Source organism: Phodopus roborovskii, unplaced genomic scaffold (genome assembly GCF_943737965.1).
Source record: "Phodopus roborovskii unplaced genomic scaffold, PHOROB, whole genome shotgun sequence".
NCBI classification, from domain to species: domain Eukaryota; kingdom Metazoa; phylum Chordata; class Mammalia; order Rodentia; family Cricetidae; genus Phodopus; species Phodopus roborovskii.
The window spans coordinates 15,856,749-15,883,318 of NW_026126480.1; the positions used below are offsets into that span (position 1 = coordinate 15,856,749).

At 38.7% G+C, this 26,570-nt stretch overlaps 2 protein-coding genes across 2 annotated transcripts; both read left to right on the plus strand.

Annotated features, from left to right (window-relative positions):
* Positions 1-6,332: 6,332 nt before the first annotated feature.
* LOC127227670 (olfactory receptor 52P1) lies at positions 6,333-7,322 on the plus strand. Its single transcript, XM_051192026.1, has one exon. It carries the CDS (start codon positions 6,333-6,335, stop codon positions 7,320-7,322), a length of 990 nt encoding a protein of 329 aa, XP_051047983.1.
* A 10,142-nt stretch (positions 7,323-17,464) lies between these two features.
* LOC127227671 (olfactory receptor 56B1-like) lies at positions 17,465-18,425 on the plus strand. The gene is given in 2 exon segments (XM_051192027.1): positions 17,465-18,187; positions 18,189-18,425. Coding segments are annotated over 2 exon segments (960 nt in total).
* The last annotated feature ends 8,145 nt before the right edge of the window (positions 18,426-26,570 follow it).

A 26,570-nucleotide genomic window follows, 5' to 3' on the forward strand; every position in this document is an offset into this window, starting at 1 on the left:
TCTCTTTTCAGGACACCTGGTGCCATCTTCTGGCCTAAACCGGAGTTGGGTGCATGGACGGGTGGTAAGGATCTGGGAGGAGTTGGAGGAGGAATATCAAAATCAAAATATATCATCTGAAAAATGAGTTTTTTGTTTTTTTAAATAAAAAAGCACATCCTGCTCTGCAGGAAATGATAGGGTTCCCAGCACCACTTCAGGATGGTCACAGAAGTCTGTAACTACACTTCCACTGAATTTGATGGCCTTCTCTGCTCTCTGCAGGCACCCTCTGAAGAAACATGTACACAAGAGGCAGATACTGAATCCATGATGCAAGTACCATTCAGGCTATAAAACTCAGCACGTAGACAGTGTCACTTGCCAAAACTAAAAGGAAGGCCTAATCCTTCAAAGTCCATTGTTCTTATTAACTAAAGTATCTCGATCCTGGGCATGGTTTTTATGCTTAAAGGTTCATCCTGAGAAAGGATCAGGGCTACACTGGGATCTTGAGCACCTAGTGTAGTCGCCAGCTGGTTAATAAAGACTTCTTTTAACTTAAAGCCATGTCCAGGCAGTCTTCCCTGCTGAATAGCCCACAACAATTTCCTCTTTGGAACATGCTATCCAGGGCTTTACCCAGAACTTGCACAGTTGACTTGCTCATGGAGGATGAGGAAAAGAGTTTAAAGTCTATTTCTGAACAGGGCTTGTAATATTAGCACTTGAGAAGTGCTAAACAATCAAGAGTTCAATGCCTTCCTACTTGGCTATATAGTAAATTCCAAATCAACATAGTGAGATCTTACCTCAACCAACCAGCCAACCAATCAAGCACCTAAATCATGCCATTTCTTCTCTCTTTTGTTATTTATTATTGCATTAATTATTATCAATGAGATGGACTAAATCACTTAGCTCTAGTTAGATATGAAATCTGGGGTCAAGGTCCTGGGAAATGAGAGTTCCTCATATCTATTCTGCTCTACATTTTTAAGATACCTCACTAAAAATTGTTATTCTGCCCTCTCAAACACATCCAGAGTGAGATTAAGTAGCAGCTGTGGAGGAGCACCCAGTTTTTGATGTCTTAAACATTTATTGTCTCAGAGTAGCAGTTGTTGCTAGCACTTGAACCATCAAAATTAATTGGAACCTTCTTAGAAAGGGAAATTTGGAGGTCCTACTTGTTATTTACACTGTAAAGTTTTTACTGAATCAGTAACTGCTAAGGTATAGTCTAGCAATTCGTGTTTAACAAAGGCCATAGGTAGGATGGAAGTGCAGAAGAATTTGTATTCCAGTGGTTTAGAGAGTTTCTCAGAAACTGTGGTGAAGTATATGCAGGTGATCAAAATTCAGACCTAACTACAGCTGTGGGGAAAGCTCATGACGGCTGAGTTATTTGTGGAAGGGTAAATAATGAGAGGAGAATTTGGACAGGTGAAGAGAGACTACCTGCAGTACTTCATGGAAAGATCTGTAATTCCACAATCTAGGGAGCCTCTCTGCATAATGCCAGGATCTAGAGTTTTCAGGAGCTGTTTCTCTGGAATTAGGATATTAAGATTCTCATTTGTGTTGTGAAGGGGGTCTGGGATGTACAGTGGAGTAAATTATATTCACTGTAAGGTTCTTTGAAATGTATTATGTACCCGGGGGAGTGTTGGTGACAGGAATGATTGAGTCCTATGAAAACTGGGTTAGAGGCTTAAAGCAAAAGATCTCTTGAACAAAGCATTTTACTGAAATGAGCAATGATGCTATAGGCATATGCATAGGCTCCCAGAAGAATGTATGTGGAGATACAGGTTTTGTGGTGTTTAATGTATAAGCCTTCTCCATCTTTCTCAGTTCCTAAGATAATTCCATGTGGTGAAGCGCCATTAATAAGTCACATCTCCTAGGTTTTACAAATCAGTACAATTTTCTTTTGAGTTCTATCATCATCTTGCTATAGCTTTCACAGGCGATATAAAGAAGAAAACAAAGGGAAAGACAGTTCACAAGGCAAGCATGCTGAGCAGCAGAGGCCAGTTTGGGGACACTATAAATAGGAGCCATAGAAGAATGGGACAGGGATAACACAGAGCAAACAGATGGGTTAACACATCTTAGAATCCCAAGGGAAATGGAGCTGCATTAGAAATGGAAAGAGATTACAATCGCATAATCACTGGTAACCTAGGTAGCTCTAAAATGTCAAAGGCATTGAAATGTGGGAAATTAAAAAGCAAAACAAAATGAGTTGTAAAATTTCCTAAGGAATAGTCACTTTCTTCCCTGCTTTGTGTATACATTCTGACCTGGTCAACCAGGGTGGAAAACATAGTGCTTAATTTCCAAGGAAACACAGAAGCTCCCTAGATGGCAGCATGGTTTGAACAGTACAACCCACTAAACTCCCCTGGGTCCCTGAGGTACCTTTCTATGGTATAACAGTCTCCTAGCTCTTCATTCCAATGGATGAGACTGTGTGGACACAGAAAGGCTCTTTGATTTTGAGAGCCTCTTCCACGATACAACACCTTCTCATCGATGCCTTCCCGGAGTTCGGTGAGTCTGGGTGGGATTCTTCACCCTTTGAAAGAGGTCTGTTTAGGCAACTGGCTGTGAGAAGTTTGTTTCAAAGCAGGGGAAATGAGGGATTTCTTGAAAAACCATCTTTGTATAGTCTGACATGAAGTTTTAATTAACAGTTTCCTTGAGGAGTTTGAGTTTGTTATTAGGCTGAGTCCATGAAAGTAACACAGTGGGACTCAGGACAGTAAAGGAAGAAGGAAGCTGTATGCTAACCAGACCTTTAATGGGAGGCATTGTGAAGACAGATCAAGAAGTTATTCATTGTAACAGTTTGGAAATTACTAAATAGAAAACAAACTAATTCTTAAGAGAAATTTGTGACACAGATGTTGCAGAGATCAACAGTAAAAAATTGGGTAGAGGAAATCAGCTTAATTTTGATGATTCGTGATCTTGAATTTTCCCCTCACCCCCCCCCACACACATTGATTCTCACAATTGACAGAGGGAGCCCAAGTTTAGCTGTGCTCTTGTGAAGACAGAATGACAGTGTTTGGTATATGGCACAGTTTTGAGGCTTCAAGTCCCCAATTAGATGGTTAGAATGGCCTAATAAGACTTAGAATGGTAACTGGGTAAAGGGACAAGCTCTGCTGGGAAATTGAGAATGATGACAAAAGTTCAGCAGTTCCACAACGTGTTTTGTGCAGGTAGTGTGTGAAACTGCAGACTTGGGAGGGCGGTGGAATGATGCTGGTGGAGCTGAACAGAGGATGAGAATGTGACCCCATGAAGTCCTAGCAAGGTGAAAGTTTGGAGTTTTTTAAGAAAGAAAAGGACCTGTAAACAATACTTAGTTACATTAGGACATCTAGTTAAATGATATGTGGTTAAATGTACTTCCTGCAGCTTCTACAGGAAATTAAGTCCTAAAGTATAGAACCAGAGATCTACTGAGAAGGAAGAAAGTGCTAAGAATGATCAGGTTACACATACTGGATGTGGGTGAGTGTCTTTGAGAGAAGACTGAAAATCAAGAATGGGTATTGTATGGTATAGACTCGGAGGAAACCTAGTAAGTAGGACCTCTGGGCTTCTGCTGACTCTAGGGAGACCCACATTAACCCAGGAAACAAATCTAGTTCACATGTACTTTGACTGAGTGCCTTTAGTTTGTCCAAGGGCAGTCAGGAAATCCAATTTCCAATATACCAATCACTTGCTAAAGAACATACAGAAAAATCTGTTAAAGACATTTGTTCATGAATGTTGGCTTGATAATAGGACAGATTGAGTATAACAAAACATTTGTCAAGCAGCTTAAATTGACCACAGAGTTTAGTAAGTGCTTTTAGCTAAATTTTCATATGTTTGCAACATATTGCTATTTCTATCCTATGGTTCAGAAAATTATAGGGATCCAAAGAAAAATAGAAATGCTACTAATGAAAGGTAAGTACGAAGATTTATTCCCAGTGGACTCTAACACATATTATTGTGTGGCATATGCTATAACTTAACCAAGTATCTGTCTAGAAAATGCAAATCACACCAATCAAGGCCACATATCTGATCAAGTCTCAAAACATCTTTGCTCACCTGTCTGCAAAGCAAAACCTCATATACCAGCATATTTACAACCCTCTTCAAATTCTCTTCCATTAAGCCACAATTATCTCTCTCTCTTCTTGAGTCATGTGCTTTATTGAAATTGATCAATAATTAGAATAGCTTTATCACCATTTGTTTTATCCATTTGTTTTGGCAATCCCCATATCTTTGAGAAGAACAATAAGAAACTATTAATAGTTGATCTTGTTTACCAACATGCTTGGGCTTCTTGGCTTACTTTAGTTTTTCTTATATCTCTTTATATTGTACCAAAGGAACACTTGTGTGGTAGGGAAGTATCTTCTGAGAGCTTGTTTTTCTAGTGACTATAACAAAGTAGCTAGTTGGTTTATTAAAGATCAGGAAAGTTTATATATCCCTGTTATATCTCTTTTAACATATCCACAGAGTGAGAAAGAATTGTGGAAAAAAAATAAGTAATCCCTTCCCATTGAATTGTCTTCAAACACCCATACATCCTGGTCCTTTGGTACAGATTTTTATTCCAGCATCTAGAGTAGGGCCAGTTATATACAGTATTGCACATTGTGATTGAATAAGTACACTTAGATTTCTAGGCACTGAGCCTCTGGCTTTTATTTTGGAAACTTTCAGGAAAAATGATTGTCACAGAGATGAGTCATTACTGCCTAGGGACAAATGCTAGAAAAATTCCCCTTGCTGTTATGGCAGAGTCAGAATGAATAACACTGATGTAATTTTAATTTTAGAAATGACCATGTACTATAGACGCACAATAGAGGACTTATGGAGGGGTGATAAAGGTGAAATTTTCCTTTCAGAAATACAATGAAGTTTGAAAGAGAGTTAACTTTACTACATAAGAGGGAGGTAGAGCCTTTTATGGGGTTTCTGATAGTGGAGGAACTAAATGTTTACATTTCTGTGAACATTTATAGTAACTTTGAGTTACATATAGAAACCAAGAAAATCAGTCAATGGAGAAACCCACAGAAACTTCTGACCTGAACAACGGGGAGCTCATGGACCCCAGTCTGATAGCTGGGAAACCAGCAAAGGACTGACCCAGACCCCCTGAACATGGGTGTTAGTTGGGAGGACCAGGTAGTCTATGGGTCCTCTGATAGTGGATCAGTATTTATCCCTAGTATATACGAATGGACTTTGGGAGCCCATTCCACATAGAGGGATACTCCCTCAGCCTAGACACATGGGGAAGAACCTAGGCCCTGCTCCAAATGAAATGACAAACTTTGAAGATTCCCCCATGGAAGACCTCACCCTCCTTGGTGAGCAGATAGGGGATAGAATAGGGGTTGGGAGGGGGACAGGGGAGGAGTGGTGGATGAGGGAACTGGGATTGACATGTAAAACAATCTTGTTGCAAATTTAAATAAAAATATTATCAAACAAACAAACAAAAAAGAAAATCAGTAAAATGTGCAGAATCTTTGAATATTTACCATAAGCTAACATAGGGACAATTACATAGTGTTTGTCTTATTATTATTATGTTCACTTATATTTTATTGGAAATTACAAAAACTAACTGGGCAATGTAAAGGTGATTGAGTATATACAAAATACAAATATCAATACTTGAGTATAAAGACAATTATGTTTATATGTATACAAAAATAAAAATGTATTTACACAAAAAATATTCATGGATCAATGAAGAGTAGAAACTACTGTAGGTGCAACTTGAAAACTAATTACTAAAAACCAGATCTCAAATCAGAAACTGTTTTAACTTAGACATGAAAATTTAACTTAGACATGAAAAAAGGATGTGTAACTTGATCAGTGAGCTGTTTTTTCAGTACTGATGGCCCCAAACAAATATTTTGTTATATTGTGTAAGCATTCAGCTACATTCCCAGAATAAGGGTTGTATTCCTTTCTTTGAAGACAAGAAAACCATTAAATGGACTAAAAATCATAGTTCATTTAAGTATTGACTTGAACACTTCTTCATAGGTACTTATTTTGTTACACACTCATATGTTATGAATTATGCTAATATTACTGCAAACATTAATACATAGAATTCCCTAACTTTAGGAAATAAATGTTTATGACTATCATTTTAAGACTAATAGTTTTCAGAACATTCTATAGCTAGTGAAAGTTATTCATATAGAGATCATAAAGTGATCTCATTCATATATCCATCATTCTATGCTGTCTTTCCAGGCAATATGATACAGTATGGGAATTTCTGACTAGAGGTGATGTCCAGTAACATAGACCAGACCATGGAGTTCCCTAATCACACAGACCTGGATCCTTCCATCTTCTTTCTCCTGGGCATCCCAGGTCTAGAGAAATTCCATATGTGGCTCTCACTTCCGGTGTGCTGTCTGGGCACAGCCACAATTGTGGGTAATATAACCATCTTGGTTGTTGTTGCCACGGAGCCAGCCTTGCACAAACCTCTGTACCTTTTCCTGTGCATGCTCTCGACCATTGATTTAGTTGCCTCCTTCTCCACAGTACCCAAGCTACTGGCTATTCTTTGGTGTGGAGCTGGACATATCTCTTCCTCTGCCTGCCTGGCACAGATGTTTTTTATTCATGCCTTTTGCATGATGGAGTCCACAGTGCTGTTGGCCATGGCCTTTGATCGCTATGTTGCCATCTGTCACCCACTTCGCTATTCTACTATACTCACTGACACCGTCATTGCTCGCATTGGGGTGGTGGCTATGATGAGAGGCTCCCTGCTCATGCTTCCATGTCCCTTCCTCATTGGTCGTCTGAGCTTCTGCCAAAGCCATGTGATCCCACACACATACTGTGAGCATATGGCTGTGGTGAAGCTGGCCTGTGGAGACACCAGGCCCAACCGTGTGTATGGGCTGACAGCTGCACTGTTGGTCATTGGGGTTGATTTATTCTGTATTAGTCTTTCCTATGCCCTCATCGCACAAGCCGTTCTTCGCCTCTCATCCCAAGAAGCCCGGTCCAAGGCACTAGGTACCTGTGGCTCCCATGTCTGTGTCATCCTCATCTCTTACACACCAGCCCTCTTTTCTTTTTTTACACACCGCTTTGGTCACCATGTCCCACTCCACATTCATATTCTTTTGGCTAACGTCTATCTGCTTTTCCCACCAGCTCTTAACCCTGTGGTATATGGAGTGAAGACCAGAGAGATTCGTGAAAGGGTTGCCAAGGTATTTCAGTGGGGACAAGAAACTCAGCTCAAAACATCTAAGTAATTATGGAGTATAGTCTAGAGTATAGATTTTTTTTTTGAGACAGGGTTTCTCTATATTGCTTTGGATCCTGTCCTGGAACTAGCTCTGTAGGCCTCCAACTCACAGAGATTCACCTGACTCTGCCTCTTGAGTGCTGGGGTTAAAGGCATGCACCACCAGAGTACGGAAAATTTTAAAAAATCTTTTCAAGATTAAAAAATCCTCAGTATTTGAAACTGGAGAAATATTTTAATGCTGGGGAAAAAATTTCTAAAAACTCTGGCATTTACAATATCCATAAACCACAGAAGAGGGGAGGAGCTTCTTTGTTTCTTCTCTTTTGAAGTGTAACATAAGATCATTCTTCCATCTAGACAGTAGCTAGGTATAGAGAAAGCTTCCCTTGCCCTGGACAGGGTCTATCTACTCAGTTCAGAAGAGGTGCTGCATCTCCACTGGGTCCCCATAATTCCTGTACCTATCTCAGCACCCCAAGCATGAAGTTCAAATCCACAGTATCGTGAAGGATCAGATGGCAGGACAACAATGCCACAGCTAAAGAACAACAAGGAAATTCTTAAGCTTTTTCACAAATCCTGTCTTTCCCCATTATATCTTCAAGAGAGAAAGACAGAAGCAAATTGCCAATGAACCCAATATGAGTGAACATCTCTGTACAGAGATTTATCTCAGAACACCACACAAGACATTAGAACCTCTGTGGATGAGGGGACCGGAGAGGTCAGGACATAACCTCCATTTCTAAGTTCAAGTTGGCCATCTCACACATAACTCTCTGCTTCCAGTCAGTATAAATCCAAATGAGCTTGGATATTATCCCTGATAATATGTTGTTATATTTAAGATGTATTTACATACTATCACTAGGAGAAACTCTGCAAAGTAATTGACTTTTATCCACTGACCTTGGGAAGAATAATCATGAACACAATTCAGTTGGGAAATCTTAACTATTCTTTTATTCATCTAATATTTATTAATCAATTTCTTTTTAATAAGGAAGAATGGGCAAGTTCACTCCTAGCTAACTAAAGTGGTAAAGGTTCTTCAAAAATTATTTTGAGTTATTTGAGTGTTGAATCTGCATGTATTTCTGTATATCCTCTGTGTATATTGTTTGTGGACTCCATAAAAGGGCATCAGAAACCCTGGGCCTGGAGTTTGAGATGGTTGAGAGCTGCAATATGTGGGTGGTAGAGACTGAACCTAGGTCCTCTAACAGAGTAGCAAGTTCTTAACCAGCAAGCCGTCTCACCAGGCCCTGGTAAGGAGTTCCTAACCATATTAGCGAAACTGGGATTAGAAACTGGCCACTACACACAAGCCTTCAGGTCTCCAAGAAGAGTAACTTCAAAATGTTGATGTATTGCTACATGCTATTAAAAATAATCATCTTTAATTTGATGGGAGACTCATTTTTTTTGCTTGTCTTCTTGTTGTCCTTGTTGTCCTTGTAAGACTCCTGGACATTTCCACATTCTCTGGTCTCCAGAAAGCATCTGTCTTGAGAGAGAAAAACTAAGATCTATCCTTTGAAAATTTCCATGTTTGAGAAAATATGTATTGCTATTTTGGTACTTCAGACAGGCAGAGAAAATGGTTTGCATGTATTTTAATTTAATAATTGCTCATAGATTCAGAGGGAAATGATGTGGCCACTTGAACTCCTCACTGCTAACAACCACTAACTCCATATATATTGTACATATAATTGTGCGTGCACCCACACACGCGCACGCACACACACACATGTTCAAGGAAAGATGGGGTCTTATGAGCTTCTTCCCACTCTGTGATGGAAAGTTGACATGTCCAATCTTGTATAGTTTATCATAGTCAATAGGAGCTTCAGATACAAGGCAGGTCCTGGACAGAAGACAGTGTTCTAAATTTCACCTCCTATGTTCTTTCTGGCACCATCTTCTGAGATGTTGTCTAAATCATGCAAGGAATCATACAGATACCATGTTATTGGCTGAGCAGTTGACAGTCACTTATTCTCAGCACCTTCACTAATTATTAATATCTATAGTAACCACTGTCCACTGAAAGAAGAAGTCTCTGTAGCCAAAGCTGACATAAGTGCTAATCTATGAGCACAAACATGAATATTTACAAGGCAATTTGATGGGGGATAACATGTAAATGTAAGCAAAACAACAACAACAGCTTCTCCACTAGGACCATGTACTCTGCAGCCATAGGCTTTTAACCAGTCTTTCATACAAGACATGAGTTTGCTCCTCTGGAGAAGGCCTCAAAGTCAATCAGAAAGTGGTTGGTTAGCCTGTAAACAGTCATTCTACTGTTATACCTGTGGGCACATGCTGCTTGACAGGTTGGTAATATAGGATTCAGGGTCCTCAGTAGGAAGATAGTTGATAACAATTCTCCCTCAGCAGACCATGAAACACCGTTTGGTACCGTGAAAGCCCAACAACAGAGAGGACACTTCTAGTTCAATTCCAGCTTTGATTTTCTATGTCTTGCAAACATAGCGTTATTACCTTTCTTTTTTTACTTGAGTTTATTAAACTATTTTTGATTCTAATCACTTCTCTGTTCCTGACTCTTGATTCTTCTGAGTTTCTGACTTTTCCAGAAGTTGATTATTTGAGTGAAACTTCTACCCCTAGTAATCATTTCTAATTGCTGTCCTTACAGTGCATGAATTATCAGTTCCAATTATTAATTGTTGACCTCATTTCCTGAGCAATGGAACCCTACTGAAAGTCCTTGCCTATGCCTATATCTTGTAGCTTTTGCTTATGATTTCTTCAGGCAATTTCAGAAGCTCAGGTGTTTCAACAAAGACTTTGATCATTTTGAAGGTTGATAAGAAGTATGGATCTGTGTAATTCCTCTGCAGGTGGCTATTAAGTTTCCTCAGAACCATTTACTGAACAGGTTGTCTTTATTCCAGTGTATCTTTTTGACACAAGAGGCTGTAGCTTTGTGGAGATTACTTTCAGTGCATTTGTCTATGTGTCTGTTTTTGTGACTCACTAGGTACTTTTCTTTAAGACACTTATCTAAATATATATTGTTTCTTTATAAATTTAATGTTATGTTCCCTTATTCCAACTAGACAAGAATTTTTAGGACAATGGGAGTTGTTTATTGATCATTTTATACATGCCATGTTTTTTTTCTTTTTTTTAAAATTTTTATTATTTTTAACATTTCGATCCTAGTTCCCTTTTCCTGCCTCCCTCTCTCCCTCCTTCCCTCCCTCCCTCCTTCTTACCCTTTCCCCTCCCTCACATGCATCCTGACCACCCTCTCCTCCCATCCCCCACCCCAATTCCACATGTAGGGCTATACCATCCAGGTGGGGTCACGCAAATCTGTCAAATCATTTGAAGTGGGGACTAGGACTTCTCTCCTGTCTCTAGGTTAAAGGAGTATCCCTCCATGGGGGATGTGCCCGCAAGGTCCTTTTGTGCACCAGGAATACATCCTGGTTCCACTGTCTGAGGTCCCTTAGACTGCTCAGGCCTTCTAGCTGAGACCCATATTCAGGGGGTCTGAGTCAGTCCCATGCTGGATTCCCAGCCGTCAGTCTGGGCGGGGGGGGGGCGCGTTAGCTCCTCCTTGTTCAGGTCAGCTGTCTCTATGTTTCTGCAACCTGCTCTTGTCTTCTCTCTCTGCATCTGGATTCTAGTTCGACTCAGTGTTTATGTATGGGTGTTTGCTTCTGTTTCCAGCAGGTACTAGATGAGGGCTCCATGATGGTGGATAAGTTAGTTGTTGATCTCATTATCAGGGAAGGGCATTTATGGTAGCCTTTCCATGGTTGTTCAAAATGTTAGTTGGAGTCAGTTTTGTAGGTCTCTAGACCTTTCTTTAGATTCAGTTTTCTCTTCAAACCAATAATGGCTCCCTCTTTTATGTTCTCTCTCTTTCTCTCTCTCTCCTGTCTTCTATTCCTACCCTGACTCAATCTTCCTAGTCACAGGAGCTTTCCTTTCCTCCCCTTCTCTTTCCCCTAATTCTCTCTCCATTCACTGCCCGCCCCCCACTTCCCATGTGCTCTGGGTGACTTGTCCCTTCCCCCTTCTGTGAGGGACTTTATATGAATCTCTTAGAATACACCTTGTATCCTAGTTCCTCTAGTGATGTAAATTATAGGCTGGTGATCCTTTGCTCTAGGTCTAAAATCCATATATGAGTGAGTACATACCATGTTCCTCTTTTTGTGACTGGGTTACCTCATTCAGGATGGTTTCTTCAAGTGCCATCTATTTGCCTTTGAATTTCAAGATTCCATTTTTTTTTCTGCAGAGTACTATTCCATCGTGTAGATGTGCCACATTTTCTTTAATGACTCTTCAGTTGAGGGGTATCTAGGTTGCTTCCAGGTCTTAATATTACAAATAATGCTGTGCTGCTATGAACATAGTTGATCACATGTCTTTGTTGCATGGATGTGAATCATTTGGGTATATGCCTAAGAGGGGGATTGCCGTGTTCTGTGGCAAACTAATTCCCATTTTCCTGAGGAACTGTCATACTGGTCTCCAAAATGGCTGTACGAGTTTGCACTCCCACCAGCAGTGGAGAAGTGTTACCCTTTCTCCACATCCTCTCCAGCATAAGTTGTCATTGGTGTTTCTAATTTTAGCCATTCTGTATACATGCCATGTTTTACAAACACAGTAGAAACTTTGTTTTTGAATGGATAAATATTTCTTTCTTTTTGACACTGAACTAAATTTATTTCCTTTTAAAAATTTATTTATTATGTATACAGTGTTCTGCCTGCATGTATACCTACATGCCAGAAGAGGGCACCAGATCTCATTATAGATGCTTGTAAGCCACCATGTGGTTGCTGAGAATTGGACTCAGGACCTTTGGAAGAGCAGCCAGCTTTCTTAACCTCTGAGCCATCTCTCTAGTCCCTGAATAGTTCTTAAAAATCTTTAGAGAATTATAACCACAGATTTATAGCTCTTTGAATTTTTATGCTTAGGAACAATTAAAAAGTTCCCATCTAGTTTAGGGTCATTATGTTTTCCTGAAGGAGGATTTTTTTTTTTTTAAAATTTATGTAAGGTGTCAAGTTACCTTAATAACAAACATGTCTCTAAATTAATTTCCTTGTTAGACTTTAGGGATTTAACACCATAGGAATTCAGCTTTCTCTATTGGCCTTTTTTTTTTTTTTTTTTTTCTCCAAAGGGGGCTTATAATCTTTAGGTTCTTGAGCTAATAATGTTTACCATAAATTTTAGAAGTCTGTTATTTTTGCTTCATACTCAGATGAGAATACACCCTCTTCACATGTAAAATTGTCTTTATCAAAATGCTGTGCTTCCCAGTAGGAAACTCCTTTCATTGCTAAAACTCTAGGCTGTGAGGTTCTGTTCATAATGACAGTAAGTTATCAAATTTTGGTAAGTTTCATTGGGTAAGTCTTAATGTTGTTTTGGCAACTTGCAGCAAAATTCAACATTTCTCTTTACTATAGGAGACAGATGTTTGTAAAGAGTTGAAAAGAGGACTAACAGCAAATTTAGAAAAGACCAGGCTGGTATGGAACAGCATAATCTATTTTCAGTAAAATTTTTTGATATTTACATATCATAATTTTTTTGGATGGAGGAAACACATTTTATAGCATCTAGAATTTAATTGTTAAAAAGTAAAAAGTAATGTTCCCCCCCATGAGTTCAAACTCACTTCTAGTCTTAATTACATAAAAGACATATTAAAAGAAAATAGTGAAAAATAAATAGAATTACCATGTGCTCAAGCAATCCTATTTCCAAGTTTTTCACCCAAAAGATTTGAAGTCAGCTTAATAAAGCAATTTTTGAAAATGTTTACTGTAGCCTTATTCACAGTAACAAAGTTAAAAAAGCAAGAAATTCTGATATTTGTGACAACACAAATAGAATAATGGAACATTGTGCTAAAAGAAATAATTCCTACACAGAAAGACAATGCCACATGATATCTCTCAGGTGGAGTGCAAAATAATTTTACTCAGAGAAGAAGAGAGAAGCCAGAAATTGTTGTCATGTTCTGCACTGGGAGGAGGAAAGATGATGGGAAAGGGAAGAAACTCTCAGGTTGGTACTAGAAATAGTCTCCTTTTTGTAGATCAATTGTACAGACTCCAGAAGAGAGCTGGACATTAATAGCAATCCATTTCAATATTACTAGCAATACATTTCTATAAAAATAAGCATAAGATATTTTGGGTGAAGGGTATATTAATCAATTTAATAATTCACATAATATTAAAAAGTAAATGCCACATAAGAAAAATAAGTAAGTAAATAAAATGTATATCTTGAAAAAGAAATAAAATTAGAATCTATCAAATAAAAAGACTGTGTGATCTGAGGCAGAAACAAATAAGTGAGGGCCTTAGAGAAATGCTAGGTTTGTGCAATCCTATGGGTCTAACATTTTCAAACTCTCAAGAAGTGGATCCTGTCCTGAGCTCCTTTGGAATGCTTAGCTAAGATCTCAGAGTAAAACTAGCCTATCTCTAAGCCTGCTTGCACTTTTCATTTGTTGAATTATGAGATTACCCTTTGTCATGCTGAATTCATCATAAACAGTATATGCTTATTAAAATATGGAGCTATGAGAAATAGCTGAAATAAAATGCATCTTATTGTTAGTAGTTATTTCTTGAAACTGATGAGATGGTTAGGCAGGTAGAGATACTGATACTAAAAAGTAGCCTGATGACCCCAGCACGATCTCCAGAACCCACAAAATGGAAAGATAGAATTGACTCCTGAAGGCTGTATTCTAACCTACACTCATAACTGTGGTAATTGTGTGCCCCTCCCCACAAACACACACAAATAAGTGCGAAAGAATAGCTACAAGAAATAATTGTTTCTTGTTGGTGTTACCATAGGGGAATTATTTTCTCTCAATTTTATTTCATGTTTAAAATTAATGTATCAGGAATAAACCTATATTAATTATAACTAAATTGCTAACATTCTATTTTAAAGATGTTTTAAAACTTTGCTACATGACTTTATAGATTGTGTGTGTGTGTGTGTGTGTGTGTGTGTGTGTGTGTGTGTATGTGTATGTACTCAACAAACATACAATAATATCTACCATGGTATAAAAATTGGGACTGAAATACCTTGAAAAATTAATAATTTTGTTAAAAAAGCATAACACACACACACACACACACACACACACACACACACACTGCATGTGAAGTGTAGCATATAAAGGAGTTAAAGCCAAAGAGTGATACCTGAACAGCAGTTTTGGAAAGCTCAGATTGTTGGGGAAAGAACAAATCACAAAGAAATAAGAACCATTACAACAAAGTGAATTGTAGAAGCCAATAGTGCTGGAGAAAAAAATGTGAGTGAGGCAAAGAAAATAAATAATACAAGGAACTCTCTCTCTGTGTGTGTGTGTGTGTGTGTGTGTGTGTGTGTGTGTGTGTGTGTGTATACACATGTGCATGTGTGTGTGCATGTGCAAGGGATAGGGTGATTTTTCACTTATTTAGGCCAAGAAAAAAAATAAAAGGACATGACAAACAACATAATTTGAAGAAGTAGGAGTCTAATATTAACAGGATTCAGAGCACCCCACTGTAGGTCCTTCTGTATGATGGGTGTGGCTTTTTCATGAGATAGGATATGAGTTTTATTACTTAGTTATGAAGATTCAGTTGCATAGGAAAGCCCCTGAGGTCTGTGAACAACAATGTACATAATACTGCACTGTGCACTTGATGATCTGAGGATATATCTCACATTAAATGTTTCTTATACAATGATAAAAACAGCATTATATGTGCCTAAATTCTGTCTGTATAGATCTACTAAAGCTCAACTTACACAAAACATTAAGATATGTCTCCACTATATGGCACATTAAGGTGAAAAATTCAGCTATTGTCTTTTACCATTGCTTAACATCATTCTCTTACAGTCTCCTCAAGTGTGTACATAACATAGACTATAAAATAAAATAAATTTATCCCCTAAGCTTCACCATGGTTTATTTATGCAAATTTTTACATGTTTATGATAATGCTTTTTATAAAAGGCTGTATAAAATATGAATGATATGTATATAATCATATGTAGTTAATTTAGAAAATTAAATATAAAATTACGTGTTAAAATTCTAGCTGTTGTTACCAGTGAACAAATAACTAAGTCAAGCAATACTGAGAGAAACACAATGGAAACAAGGCAGTCACTCAATTCTACAACATTTCTGAAGAGATGAAGAAACGTACAGGTAAACTCTAGTTGCATCTGTGTGATAACATTGCCTGGAATAACTGAAGGTCTTGTAAAAAATAGATTTCTTGTTCATTCTGGAATTTTCTTAGTGAGTCAAATTGTTAACTGTAACACCAAGCACTGCAGTAAGAGACTGTCTATAATATCTATTCTGCCATAGCAGTGACATGTTTATCATGATGATGCCTTTAAAACATCATTTAGAGCTCTCCATCTCAGAGCTTGTCTTTCTGAGATGGATCTATCTGTTTGGCTTTTTATAGCTCTATTTTGAGACAATTGTATTCTTTCCTTGTCAGTTCCAAGTCTTGTTTGAAAGCATGGGTCTTCAAATCACTGCTCACCTTTCCTATCTCCTGGTTTGATGAGGATTTAAATACCTCATCACTCTCTAAACTTCCACCTTTGCTCTTAGCTGGAGAAGTTCTACATCTTTAGATGGGCATTCAATATTTTCAAAGATTCAGAGTTGTTTTTATTTGTTTTATCCAAACTCTTCTTTTAAATATTTCTATCAATGCAGACCTCTTGATAGGCATAGCAAGTCTTGTTCATTGCTTCTTGAACCACAAAATTCACTTCTTTATCTGAGTTTCAGCAAGCTCCTCTTCCTCTGATCACTTATTCTTTTCTTTAAGAAAGAGTTCTCTTTCCCTACACCCTAAAGCTGCTTCTTGATGTCTTCATAGGCACTGACAAGGCAAAATGTAAAACAACTGACTCATATCCTGAATGCATTGCAAGTGGAGTCATCATGTGTCTTCTGTGGGGTTTTACCTGGTTCAGAATGCAGATACTATCTTGCATTATTGCGTTCACAAGAGCCTGAACATAGAACAGAGATCCTCATAGATGGAGCTTGTTACAACAAGCAGTATACACACTGGGAGCTGAAGACATAAACATCTCATTTACATTTAGTGATTCAAGTATGAACAAAAAGAACTCCAAGTATGAACACTAAGAACTCCAGCCGCAGTCAGGAAACTGTCATCCTCCACCCCGCCCAAGAGGGTATGCTCAAGACCTTGGGAAAAGGCAGAGAATTGCACTTTATTAATTTCACCGCAACACACAAAACACATCTCCCTTTGTCACCAAATGACAAAGTTATTTGTTACTCCACATCTTCCCCTTTTCCAGGAGCTGTGAAAGTTTTCATTGGAAAACAAAACAAAACAGGTGTTCAGACATGGGTAGTTAGCAAGAAATCAAGTCCTAAAACAGTAAAGACTTCCAGCAAAACAGCTCTTATAGCAGAAAATCTCCGGATTCCTAAAACCGTGCTAAGTCTACTGAGACAGCATGTGGGGGTGGGATGGGGTGGTGTAGGGAGGAACTAAAAACCACTACATTTACCCATTCTGCCACCATTGCATTGCCTCCATCAACAATCAGAGCTGTATTTGTAAGAATGAATTCTGAAGTTCATCATGATTTGGTCATGAAGACATTGTATCTCTCAGTGACTCTCCCAAGAGAGTATTCAAACTGGAAGTGCACTTTGACTAAAATATTGCTTAGTTTTTTAGTATGTACATTTACACATGCTGCACATTATGTAGTTGACTTTACTATATGATCTAGAATCCCAGATCCCTATTATAAGAACCATATGTAAGACATACAAACTATTAATACTAAGTATTTAAGTACTAATGATCTTAAGTGTTTCAATAAGACAGCCCTTCAATAAAAATGACATTGTTTTGCTTTTCAAATAAAGAATGGAAATGGGGATTTTAGATGTGGTTTTATAAAGTCTGTGAAATACCTATTTGCTAAATAAAAAGGAACCTTTACTATAAGAGAAAAACATCCTTTGATGATGTCTATGTTCACAGGACACAATATTGGGCACCCTTCTCTTCTTTTCCTAACAGGAAAATGTCTACATCTCTCAAAGCCTTCAATAGCACCAAATTCCAGGTGTCTGAGTTCATTCTGATGGGATTCCCAGGCATTCACAGCTGGCAGCACTGGCTCTCCCTACCATTGGCCTTGCTCTATCTCTCAGCATTAGGGGCAAACATCCTCATTCTCATCACCATCTATCAGGACCCTTCCTTGAAGCAGCCCATGTACCTTTTCCTGGGCATCCTCTCTGTGGTGGACATGGGCCTCGCCACCACCATCATGCCAAAGATCCTGGCCATCTTCTGGTTCGATGCAAAGGTCATCAGCCTTCCCGAGTGTTTTGCTCAGATTTATGCCATCCACTGCTTTGTAGGCATGGAGTCTGGTATCTTTCTCTGCATGGCTTTTGATAGATATGTAGAAATTTGCTATCCTCTCCGCTACTCATCAATCATCACTAATTCCTTGATCTTCAAAGCCACCCTGTTTATGGTGCTGAGAAATGACTTATTTGTCATTTCAGTGCCTGTGCTTGCAGCCCAGAGGAATTATTGCTCCAGAAATGAAATTGATCATTGCCTGTGCTCTAACCTTGGTGTCACAAGCCTAGCTTGTGATGATAGGAGGCCAAATAGTATTGACCAGTTAATTCTGGCATGGCTTGGAATGGGGAGTGACCTGGGTCTCATAATATTGTCATATACTTTGATTCTGCGTTCTGTACTCAGACTCAACTCAGCTGAAGCTGTTTCTAAAGACTTTGAGCACTTGTAGCTCCCACTTCATTCTCATCCTCTTCTTCTACACTGTTGTTGTAGTGATTTCAATAACTCACTTTGCAGAGACCAAGACTACCTTGATCCCAGTTTTGCTCAATGTGATGCACAATATTGTCCCTCCTTCCCTCAATCCTATTGTGTATGTGCTTAGGACCAGAGAACTCAGGAAAAGCTTCCAAAAGGTGTTTTGTTGGGGTTTACAAAAGAAATAAAAAACCTTCATGATGTATGTGGACTTCAACTTCTCCTATACTGTATGGTGGCATTCAAGACATGATGGGGGGAGGGGATGGAAGTGCATCTGAGAGTCCCTTTGCATGATTCTTTTTTTAACCCAAATGATCATGAAAACTTAACAAATGGGAAAAGAAAAATGCCTTTCACAATTGTCCCAAAGTGGGGAAAAGCTAACTAAATACATTCAAGAATATGGAATGACTATCAAATGATATTACAAACAGAGCTAGTGATTTATGTGCGTGACCCAAAGTAAAACCAATATAATAACAAGTGCATGAATTGTAGGGCATACTTGTGCTTTGTTAACTGTATGTTGGTAGCAAAGTCAGCCTGACTAGTTAGTACCACCCAGTAATGTGTGATGCGGAGGCAGACATAGAAAACACTTATGATGAACAAAGCCGGAGCAGGCTGTGAGAGAAGCAAGAACAAACAAATCCACTTGCATATAGTTGTTGTCCTCTTGCCTCTCCAGATTTGCTCTCTGCCCTTCTGTGCTGCTCACTGTCTAGAGAGCTGACTTTCATGTACTATGAATCAAGCTGCCCTGTCTTTGGACATTCAGGTAGACTGAAACAATGGCAAGTGTGAAAGAAGAGAATTTTGGTTATTTTAGATTCTTTATTCTTCCACTCCTATCCTCCCTCAACATGTTTCTGGTAGGATGCATCTTTTATAACTTCTCAGGTGGTCCATCTGCTATAGCATGTGTGTCTATCCAGTGACACCTTTTTCAACTTACCTATCCATTGAGGCAAAGGAAATAATAAAGAATGTGGGTAAGGAGTATGTTCTATTCCACTGAGCTATATGGTCTCTTTTCTCCTGTGTGTATCTGTGGGTTCATGTACTTGCATGTGAAAGAGAGGGGTTGGGGAGAAGGTATCTGCCTCTTTTTTCCCCCATACAAGACAGTATTCTCTGCCATTGTGCATACATCCATGTTTAGACTCAGGGCCTATCCTTAAAATTACTGAAATAAATACAAAATATTTATCCACATGGAATGAAGAAAACACAATTATAGAAGCTGTCATTCCACAGATATCACAGAATCTTGGAAAAACATTTTGTTTTGAAATTAAAATAATTTACCCTCTGCTACATATATATGACAAAATGTTAAGTTCATACTATGATGTAATTTCAGATTTACAGGAGTGTTGCAAGACTAGAACAAGAAATTCTTTGCTGTGCAGGGTGGTGTATGCCTGCAACCACATTACCAGGGAGGGAGAGGCACGTGGATCTTTGTGAATTCAAGTCCAGCTTGACCTACACAACAAATTCTGGTCCAGCCAAGGCTACATAATGAGATTCTTACTCAAACAAACAAATGAACAAAACAAAATAAAAATTACATGCAAAATTCACAGAGATTTATCAAGTATTTATATATGCCCAAGTTATGAGTTATTTTCTTTACATATGTACATATGTACTATTTTTTTCTGAGCTATCAGAAATACATACTGTTGATTCTCAGATACTTCATTGTATTTTCAAACATGAAGACAATGACTTTTATAACCATAAAAGCATCAATAAACTTAAGGTGCCAGGGGCCAATCTGAGCAGTTGACAGGTCCCCAAGAGGAGGTAAGAAGTCAGTGAGGAAGAAAAGAGACAGGCATGGTGGTCAAGAGGATCTTGCAGCCTGACTGACCAACAATCAGATTGCTTCTTTATTTATACAGATTCATAAGACAAAGACAGACTCATAATTTTTTAAATGCTACAGAACATGTCATTTTGTCTCCAGATATGTGCCTGATTTTCTATAACATATCCAGAGTTATAGGTTCAGTTACGATTAGTAAGTACAAATAGAACAGATTTTGCTCTTATCATTAGTCCTATAATCCTATTTCATAGAATCTATAGATTAGCTTTGTTAAAGCAAACATACTTAATATTTAACAACCCATTTCCAAGATGGTACCACTTGTGGTTTCAAAGAGTTCGGTAAATAGAAAATATCTGAGCCAGTTCTTTTTTCTATTGCATACTTTTAGCTTCTTTGTCAACCTTCGTTCATAGGTGTGTGAATTAATATCAAAGTCTTTATTTGATTGAATTCCATTGGTCTCCCTTTCTGTTTTTATACTAATACCAAGATGTTTTCATTACTATAGTTCTATAGTAGAGCCTGAAGTCAGGGATAGTGATGCCTCCTGAAGTTCTTTTTATTTTTATTTTTTTCTTATTTCACACATTGATCCCAGTTCCCTGTCCCTCCCATCCTCCCATGCCCTCTGAAGCATCCCCCCAATGGCCCATCCTCCATCCACTTCCCATGGAAGGCGAGGCCTTCCAGGAGGGATCATCAAAACCTGTCAAGTCACTTGGGATAGGGCCTAGGCCCTCCCTCATGTCTCTAGGCTAGTATCCCTCCATGGAGAATGTACTCTGGATCAAAGACCTCAACACAAATCCAGTCACACTGAACCTTTTAGAAGAGAAAGTGGGAGGTAACCTTGAATGAATTGGTACAGGAGACCACTTCTTGAACATAATATAGACACTGAAATCGACAATTAATAAATGGGAACTCCTGAAACTGAAAAGCTTCTATAAGGCAAAGGACACAGTCAACAAGACAAAAAGGCAGCCCAGAGAGTAGGAAAATATCTTCACCAACCCCACATCTGACAGAGGGCTGATTTCCAAAATATACAAAAAACTCAAGAAGCTAGTTATCAAAACACCAAATAATCTAATTAAAAAGTGGGGCACAGAACTGAATAGAGAATTCTCAATAGAGAAATCCAAATTGGCTGAAAGACACTTAAGAAATTGCTCAACATCCTTAGCCATTAGGAAAGTTCTTTTATTGTACAGGATTGTTTTGGATCTTCAAGGTTTTTAGGATTTTTTTCCATATGAAGTTGAGTATTGTTCTTTTGAAGTTTGTGAAGAATTGTGTTGTGATTTTAATGGAGATTGCATTGAATCTGTAGATTGCTTTTGGTAAGATTGCTGTTTTTGCTAAATTGATCCTACCTATCCAAGAGCATGAGGGATTTTTCCATTTTCTGGTATCTTCTTTAATTTCATTCTTCAAAGACTTAAAGTTCTTGTCATACAGGTCTTTCATGTGTCTGGTTGAAGTTACCCTAAGACATTTTATGCTGTTTGTGGCAACTGTGAATGGTGATATTTCTCTGATTTCTTTCTCAGTCCATTTATCATTTGTGTATTGGAGGGCTATTGATTTTTCTTTTTTGAGCCTATCTTGTATCCTACATTACTAAAGGTGTTTATCAGTTGTAGTAGTTCCCCAGTAGAATGTGTGTGCATGTGTCTGTGTGCATCTCTGGACACAGGTAGGCATACAGACGTGTGTGTGTGTGTGTGTGTGTGTGTGTGTGTCCACAGAAGCCAGCAGAGGGCAGTGATCTCTTGGAATTACAAATTTTTGTGTGCTGCCTGATTTGTCTGCTGGAATAAAATTTCTGGTTTTGGCAACTGAGCAGCAAATCTTCTTAATCGCTGAGCCAACTGTCCAGCCCAGGAACACAACTCTTTAAAGCAGTATTTCTAGTAAATAAACAGCAGCACAGATGACATAGTGACAGCTTGCCATCAGATAGAGGAATCCTGTTGTCATCAAATAGTAGCCACTCTAACACACAAGAGGAATGCATTTACTCTAATTTATTCTTTGAAAGTTTCATACAGGTGTACAATGTATCTTGAGTATAACCACCCCTCACACCCCCTCTGGCTCTCCCAGGATCCCTCATCTCATTTCCCTCTCAATCTCTTATTTTCTATTTATATTTACTTAGTAATATTTTAACATAAAGGGTACAGTTAGTACTGCCCATATGCATGTGAGTGTGAGGTCATCCACTGGGGTATTGGGAACGAACCTGTGTCCACACTTACAGAAAAGCAGTGGCTCTCCCTTCCCTATCAGCCATCAACTGTTCAAATTCAAACAAGCATGCATTCAGTAGCTTTCACGATCCTTCCACCTTATACCACTAGTAGTCATTCCTGTCCAATAGGAACAATTTCTGTTTTTATCAATTTTTTTTGAGATAATATCACTATTTAGGTCAGGTTTAGCCTCAAATTTGAACTGCTCATGTCCCAGCCTCTCAGGTACTTACTTCTGGTAGCACAGACTAAATTGACTCATTTTCTATTTTTTAATAAGGACCCTAAAGAAATACACAAAATATCTTTAAACATCAACACAGTGTATGAGTTTTATCCACATTGTTTGTAATTGCAGGTTTCTTCTTGTAAGTATTGTGTAAACTTTTACTGTGAAAGTGTTTAGAAATTTGTCCACATGAATGCTGATTGGCATTTGTTATTTCTCAGATTTAGTTTGGGCTACAGACACATTATAAACTATGTTGCAATCAGGATTCTACTTGATGCACTCTGGTGAATATAGGTACACATTATGTTGGAGAGAGAACTGGGGATCATGTGTACCTACCATTACAAAATACACACAAAAACAATAGCTGTTTCCATTTACACTAGTGGTTCTCACCCTGTGGGTCCAGACCCCTTTTTGATCATATATCAGATATCCTGCACATCTTGCATTTACATTACAACCCATAACAGCAACAAAATTACAGTTATTAAATAGCAATGAAATAGTTTTATGGTGGAGAGTCACCAGAACATGAGGGATTGCTATTAAGTGGTCACAGAGTTAGGAAGGTTGAGAGCAACTGCTTTTTTACACTCCTACAGTCAGTAGCGTGTGACAGCTCCAGGTCCTCATCCCAGGCAACATCTGATACTTTCAGGCTTTTTCTTTTCTTTCCCTTCCTTTCCTTTTCTTTCTTTTTCTTTTCTTTCTTTTTTTTTTTTTTTTTTTTTTTTTTTGAGTGGGTTCCAACATTTTTAATCAGTTTCATTCTGGGTAGCCTGGCAAGGGAGACCCGAGAAGCCAGAAAGTGGAAAAAAAAAAAAAAACAAAACAAAAAACAGAGAAGCTAACATCAAATGAGGGGGACTCCTGGCCTCATTGTTCCATGGTCATTGTCTTGTCAGTCTTGTGGCTTGGAAAGTAGGATTTTCAGGGGGAAAGGAGGGTATTATGTAGCCCAGGCTGGCTTTAAACTTGCATTGTAACCTAGGATGACCATAAACTCATAATCCCCCTGCCTCTACATGTCTGTGTTGAGAACACAAGCATGTGACACCACTCCTGGCTTATGAAATGGGATACTGGACATACTCTATGGACATCTAAAAGACCTCTACCCAGGTAGATCCATGAATTGGACTTCCAGCCTCTTGATAAGTTTCAACTTCTACAGACATTTGGAAGACCCCAGCATTAGCGCCTCCTCAACCTGACCCTGGGAACATCAGTTCTAGACTGAATTCTAGAACATTCTATTCATCTTTCAAATTCTCCACAGCATGCATCAAACTTCTTTTGCATTTTTTTGTTTTTGTACAAGACACAACCTCACAGCTCCATTCAGTGGCACATGACTGTAATATCCATGGATACTGATAAGTAAGTCATATATACACATAAGTCAACTGAACAGTCAGTCCCCTAAATCTACCATGTAAACCTGACATTTGTTAACATTTACTGTATAAAATATCCAATTGAATTTAGAGGTTTCACTCTGTAGCCCAGGCTGTCCTCAAATTCCCAGCAATCCCCCTGCCTCTGTTTCTTCCATTATAGGATTAAAAACATCGAGTCAGCACCTGAATTAGAGCACCAGAGTTCTGACTCACATTCTCGAGGTAAACTTCAAGACAGATTTCCTTTCTCTCCGGAGCACATTCTCAGCCCCTTTACTGAAGTCTGGGGAAAAGCAGCAGCTACAGGCATGACAATCATGACAGCTACTAACTGCTTGCTGCTGGGCTATCCCAGGAGAGGAAGGTACCTCTTTTACTGATCAGGGGTAGGCTGTATGGGAACTAGGCTCTCTGATGGAGCTGAGGCAGGACCGAAGCTGAGGCTGAATTAGTTGTCCACCACTTTTGGAAGGATTGCTACTACCTGTTCCTTCCTGGGGGATACTCTCTGGAATCTAAGCTGGAGGTGGCAGAGAGTATGCTTTAGCTGGAAAGGGGGGCATGAAGTCTCTTCTACAAGATCTGAAACTTCTAGGCATTCTGATGTTTGTAGTCCAGAGGGTCCATGGGATTGTAGGTGAATTTCCAGGTGCCTGTGGGGTCCTTGAATTCCAGGCTTTCCACTAGGCTATAGGCACTGTAGCTCTGGCCTGACAAGGAGGTGGGTGATTGGGCCAGAAATGGCCTAACGGAGGGGCCACTTTCAGGCTTTCTTACTATCTGCATATGTCAGTATGTGTCCTACATCATGAGAGATTCAATGTGTGTTTATCCTCCCAGTAAGTAGAAAAGTCAGGGTCCATTGCCTGTCTGTTGGCACATTTGTTCTTCCCTGCCTTTTTCTTTTTTTCTTGCCTATTTTGAAGGGATTATTTACATGTCATTATATATGCACACAGTGGATACCGTATTCTTCTCTGCGCCTGATGTTTTAGTATTTTATTTTTTCTCACTAAAATATTAAATTTTTATTTACTCAAGCCTGTAATTTTGTGGAAAACATTTTTTCCACATTTCATTTCATTTCAAAACCTTGCCTACTTCAAATCACAAAGAAGATATATGTTTAATTTCACATATTTAGTTTGAATGATTTTCTGAAATTTACTTTTGGCAAGAACCATTTAGGAGAAAAGACAGGGTTGTTTTTTCCATTATATATCTCATTATAATGTAACATGTCCAGTGAAAAATATTTATTTTCTTTGAACAAGCTGAACTCTAGATTAGGTCACTTAATGTGCATCTCAGGATTTAGCATCTGGGTTTTGTATTCTTGTAATAATCTCTTTAATAAATAGTAGGAGGATAACCTGAAATTTAAGAGGTTGCATAAAGTCCTATATACATATCTTTAGGAATTTTAATAGGAAAAGTGGAGTCAAAATCTACACATCATTGAGACAGTGCTATGGGTGTAGTGATGTGATCTCACAGACATTAAAGGGTTAAAACTAACCCTCAAATTATGTACAGGGCACACACACAAACACATGCACACAACCATTTACATTTAAGCTCTTATCAGTAGTACAGTAGTTCTCATCTTTGACAATTACAAGTGACAATACAAATATATGTGCATTGACAAAATTTAGATCTCAAATCCAGGTGTTCTTACAAATTGCTGGAATTTACATGAAGTTAGTTGATATTATTTCTATGAGAAATCCTATGTATTTGTTGTAATTATAATGCCATTGGGGAGTGAGAGAAATGGAAGCTACCTGGGCAGATCTGGACACCTATTCAGAGTTCTTTTCACGAAGCTATGTAGAAAGTGTGTGTGTATTTCCTATTGAGTTGCAGCCTGCTCTGTAAAGGACAATCTACCACTGTGAGCAGCCTCAACTCCCAGCCCTGTGGATTCACTGTTAAGAGTGCCTGTTGGGCAAAGGTTATAGCAGTCCAAAGCTCTCCTTCCCTCCCTCAGCCCTGGCTTTTGTCCTCAGGGAGAAAGGTATTTCCTTGAGGAAGAGAAGCTCTGTTGTCCAAGTCCTGCAGAACCAACTCATAGCTCTCAGGATTTGTGTAAATTACTCATCATTTAATCTCCATCATCCAGACAGATATTTGTTATCTGGTATATTAAAGTTACTGATGCTCTAGCTCCTGCCTAAAGCTTACCATCATGACCTGGTCCTCACATGTCTGTGTGTTAAACATCTCCTAATAGAACCCATCACTGATTCCTGTGTTGAGTGTGTTGTTCTTCTTCCAAGAATTTGTGGCAGACAGCTTTTCCTTCTGAAAATCACAATCACTCTCTGAAACCTTCAACGTTAACAATACACACACATGCGCGTGCGCGCACACACACACACCACCACACCCTAGTGTCCCCTCCCAGTCCAATGCTCCTTTGGGAGTCATAGGCACTGGGTTTTAGTGCTGTCACAGTTGCTGAGCTTCCAGCTAGATAGACCTGTGTGAGTTCTCCATGTTGTTCCATGGTAGATGGTCAGTTTTCCCAAAGAGAATACAAACAAACAAACAAAAAACAAACAAAAAACCCCAAAACATAGTGAAAATGTGGA

Coding starts and splice junctions, on each gene's coding strand:
- LOC127227670 (XM_051192026.1), top strand. CDS start 6,333: ATGTCCAGTAACATAGACCAGACCATGGAGTTCCCTAATCACACAGAC.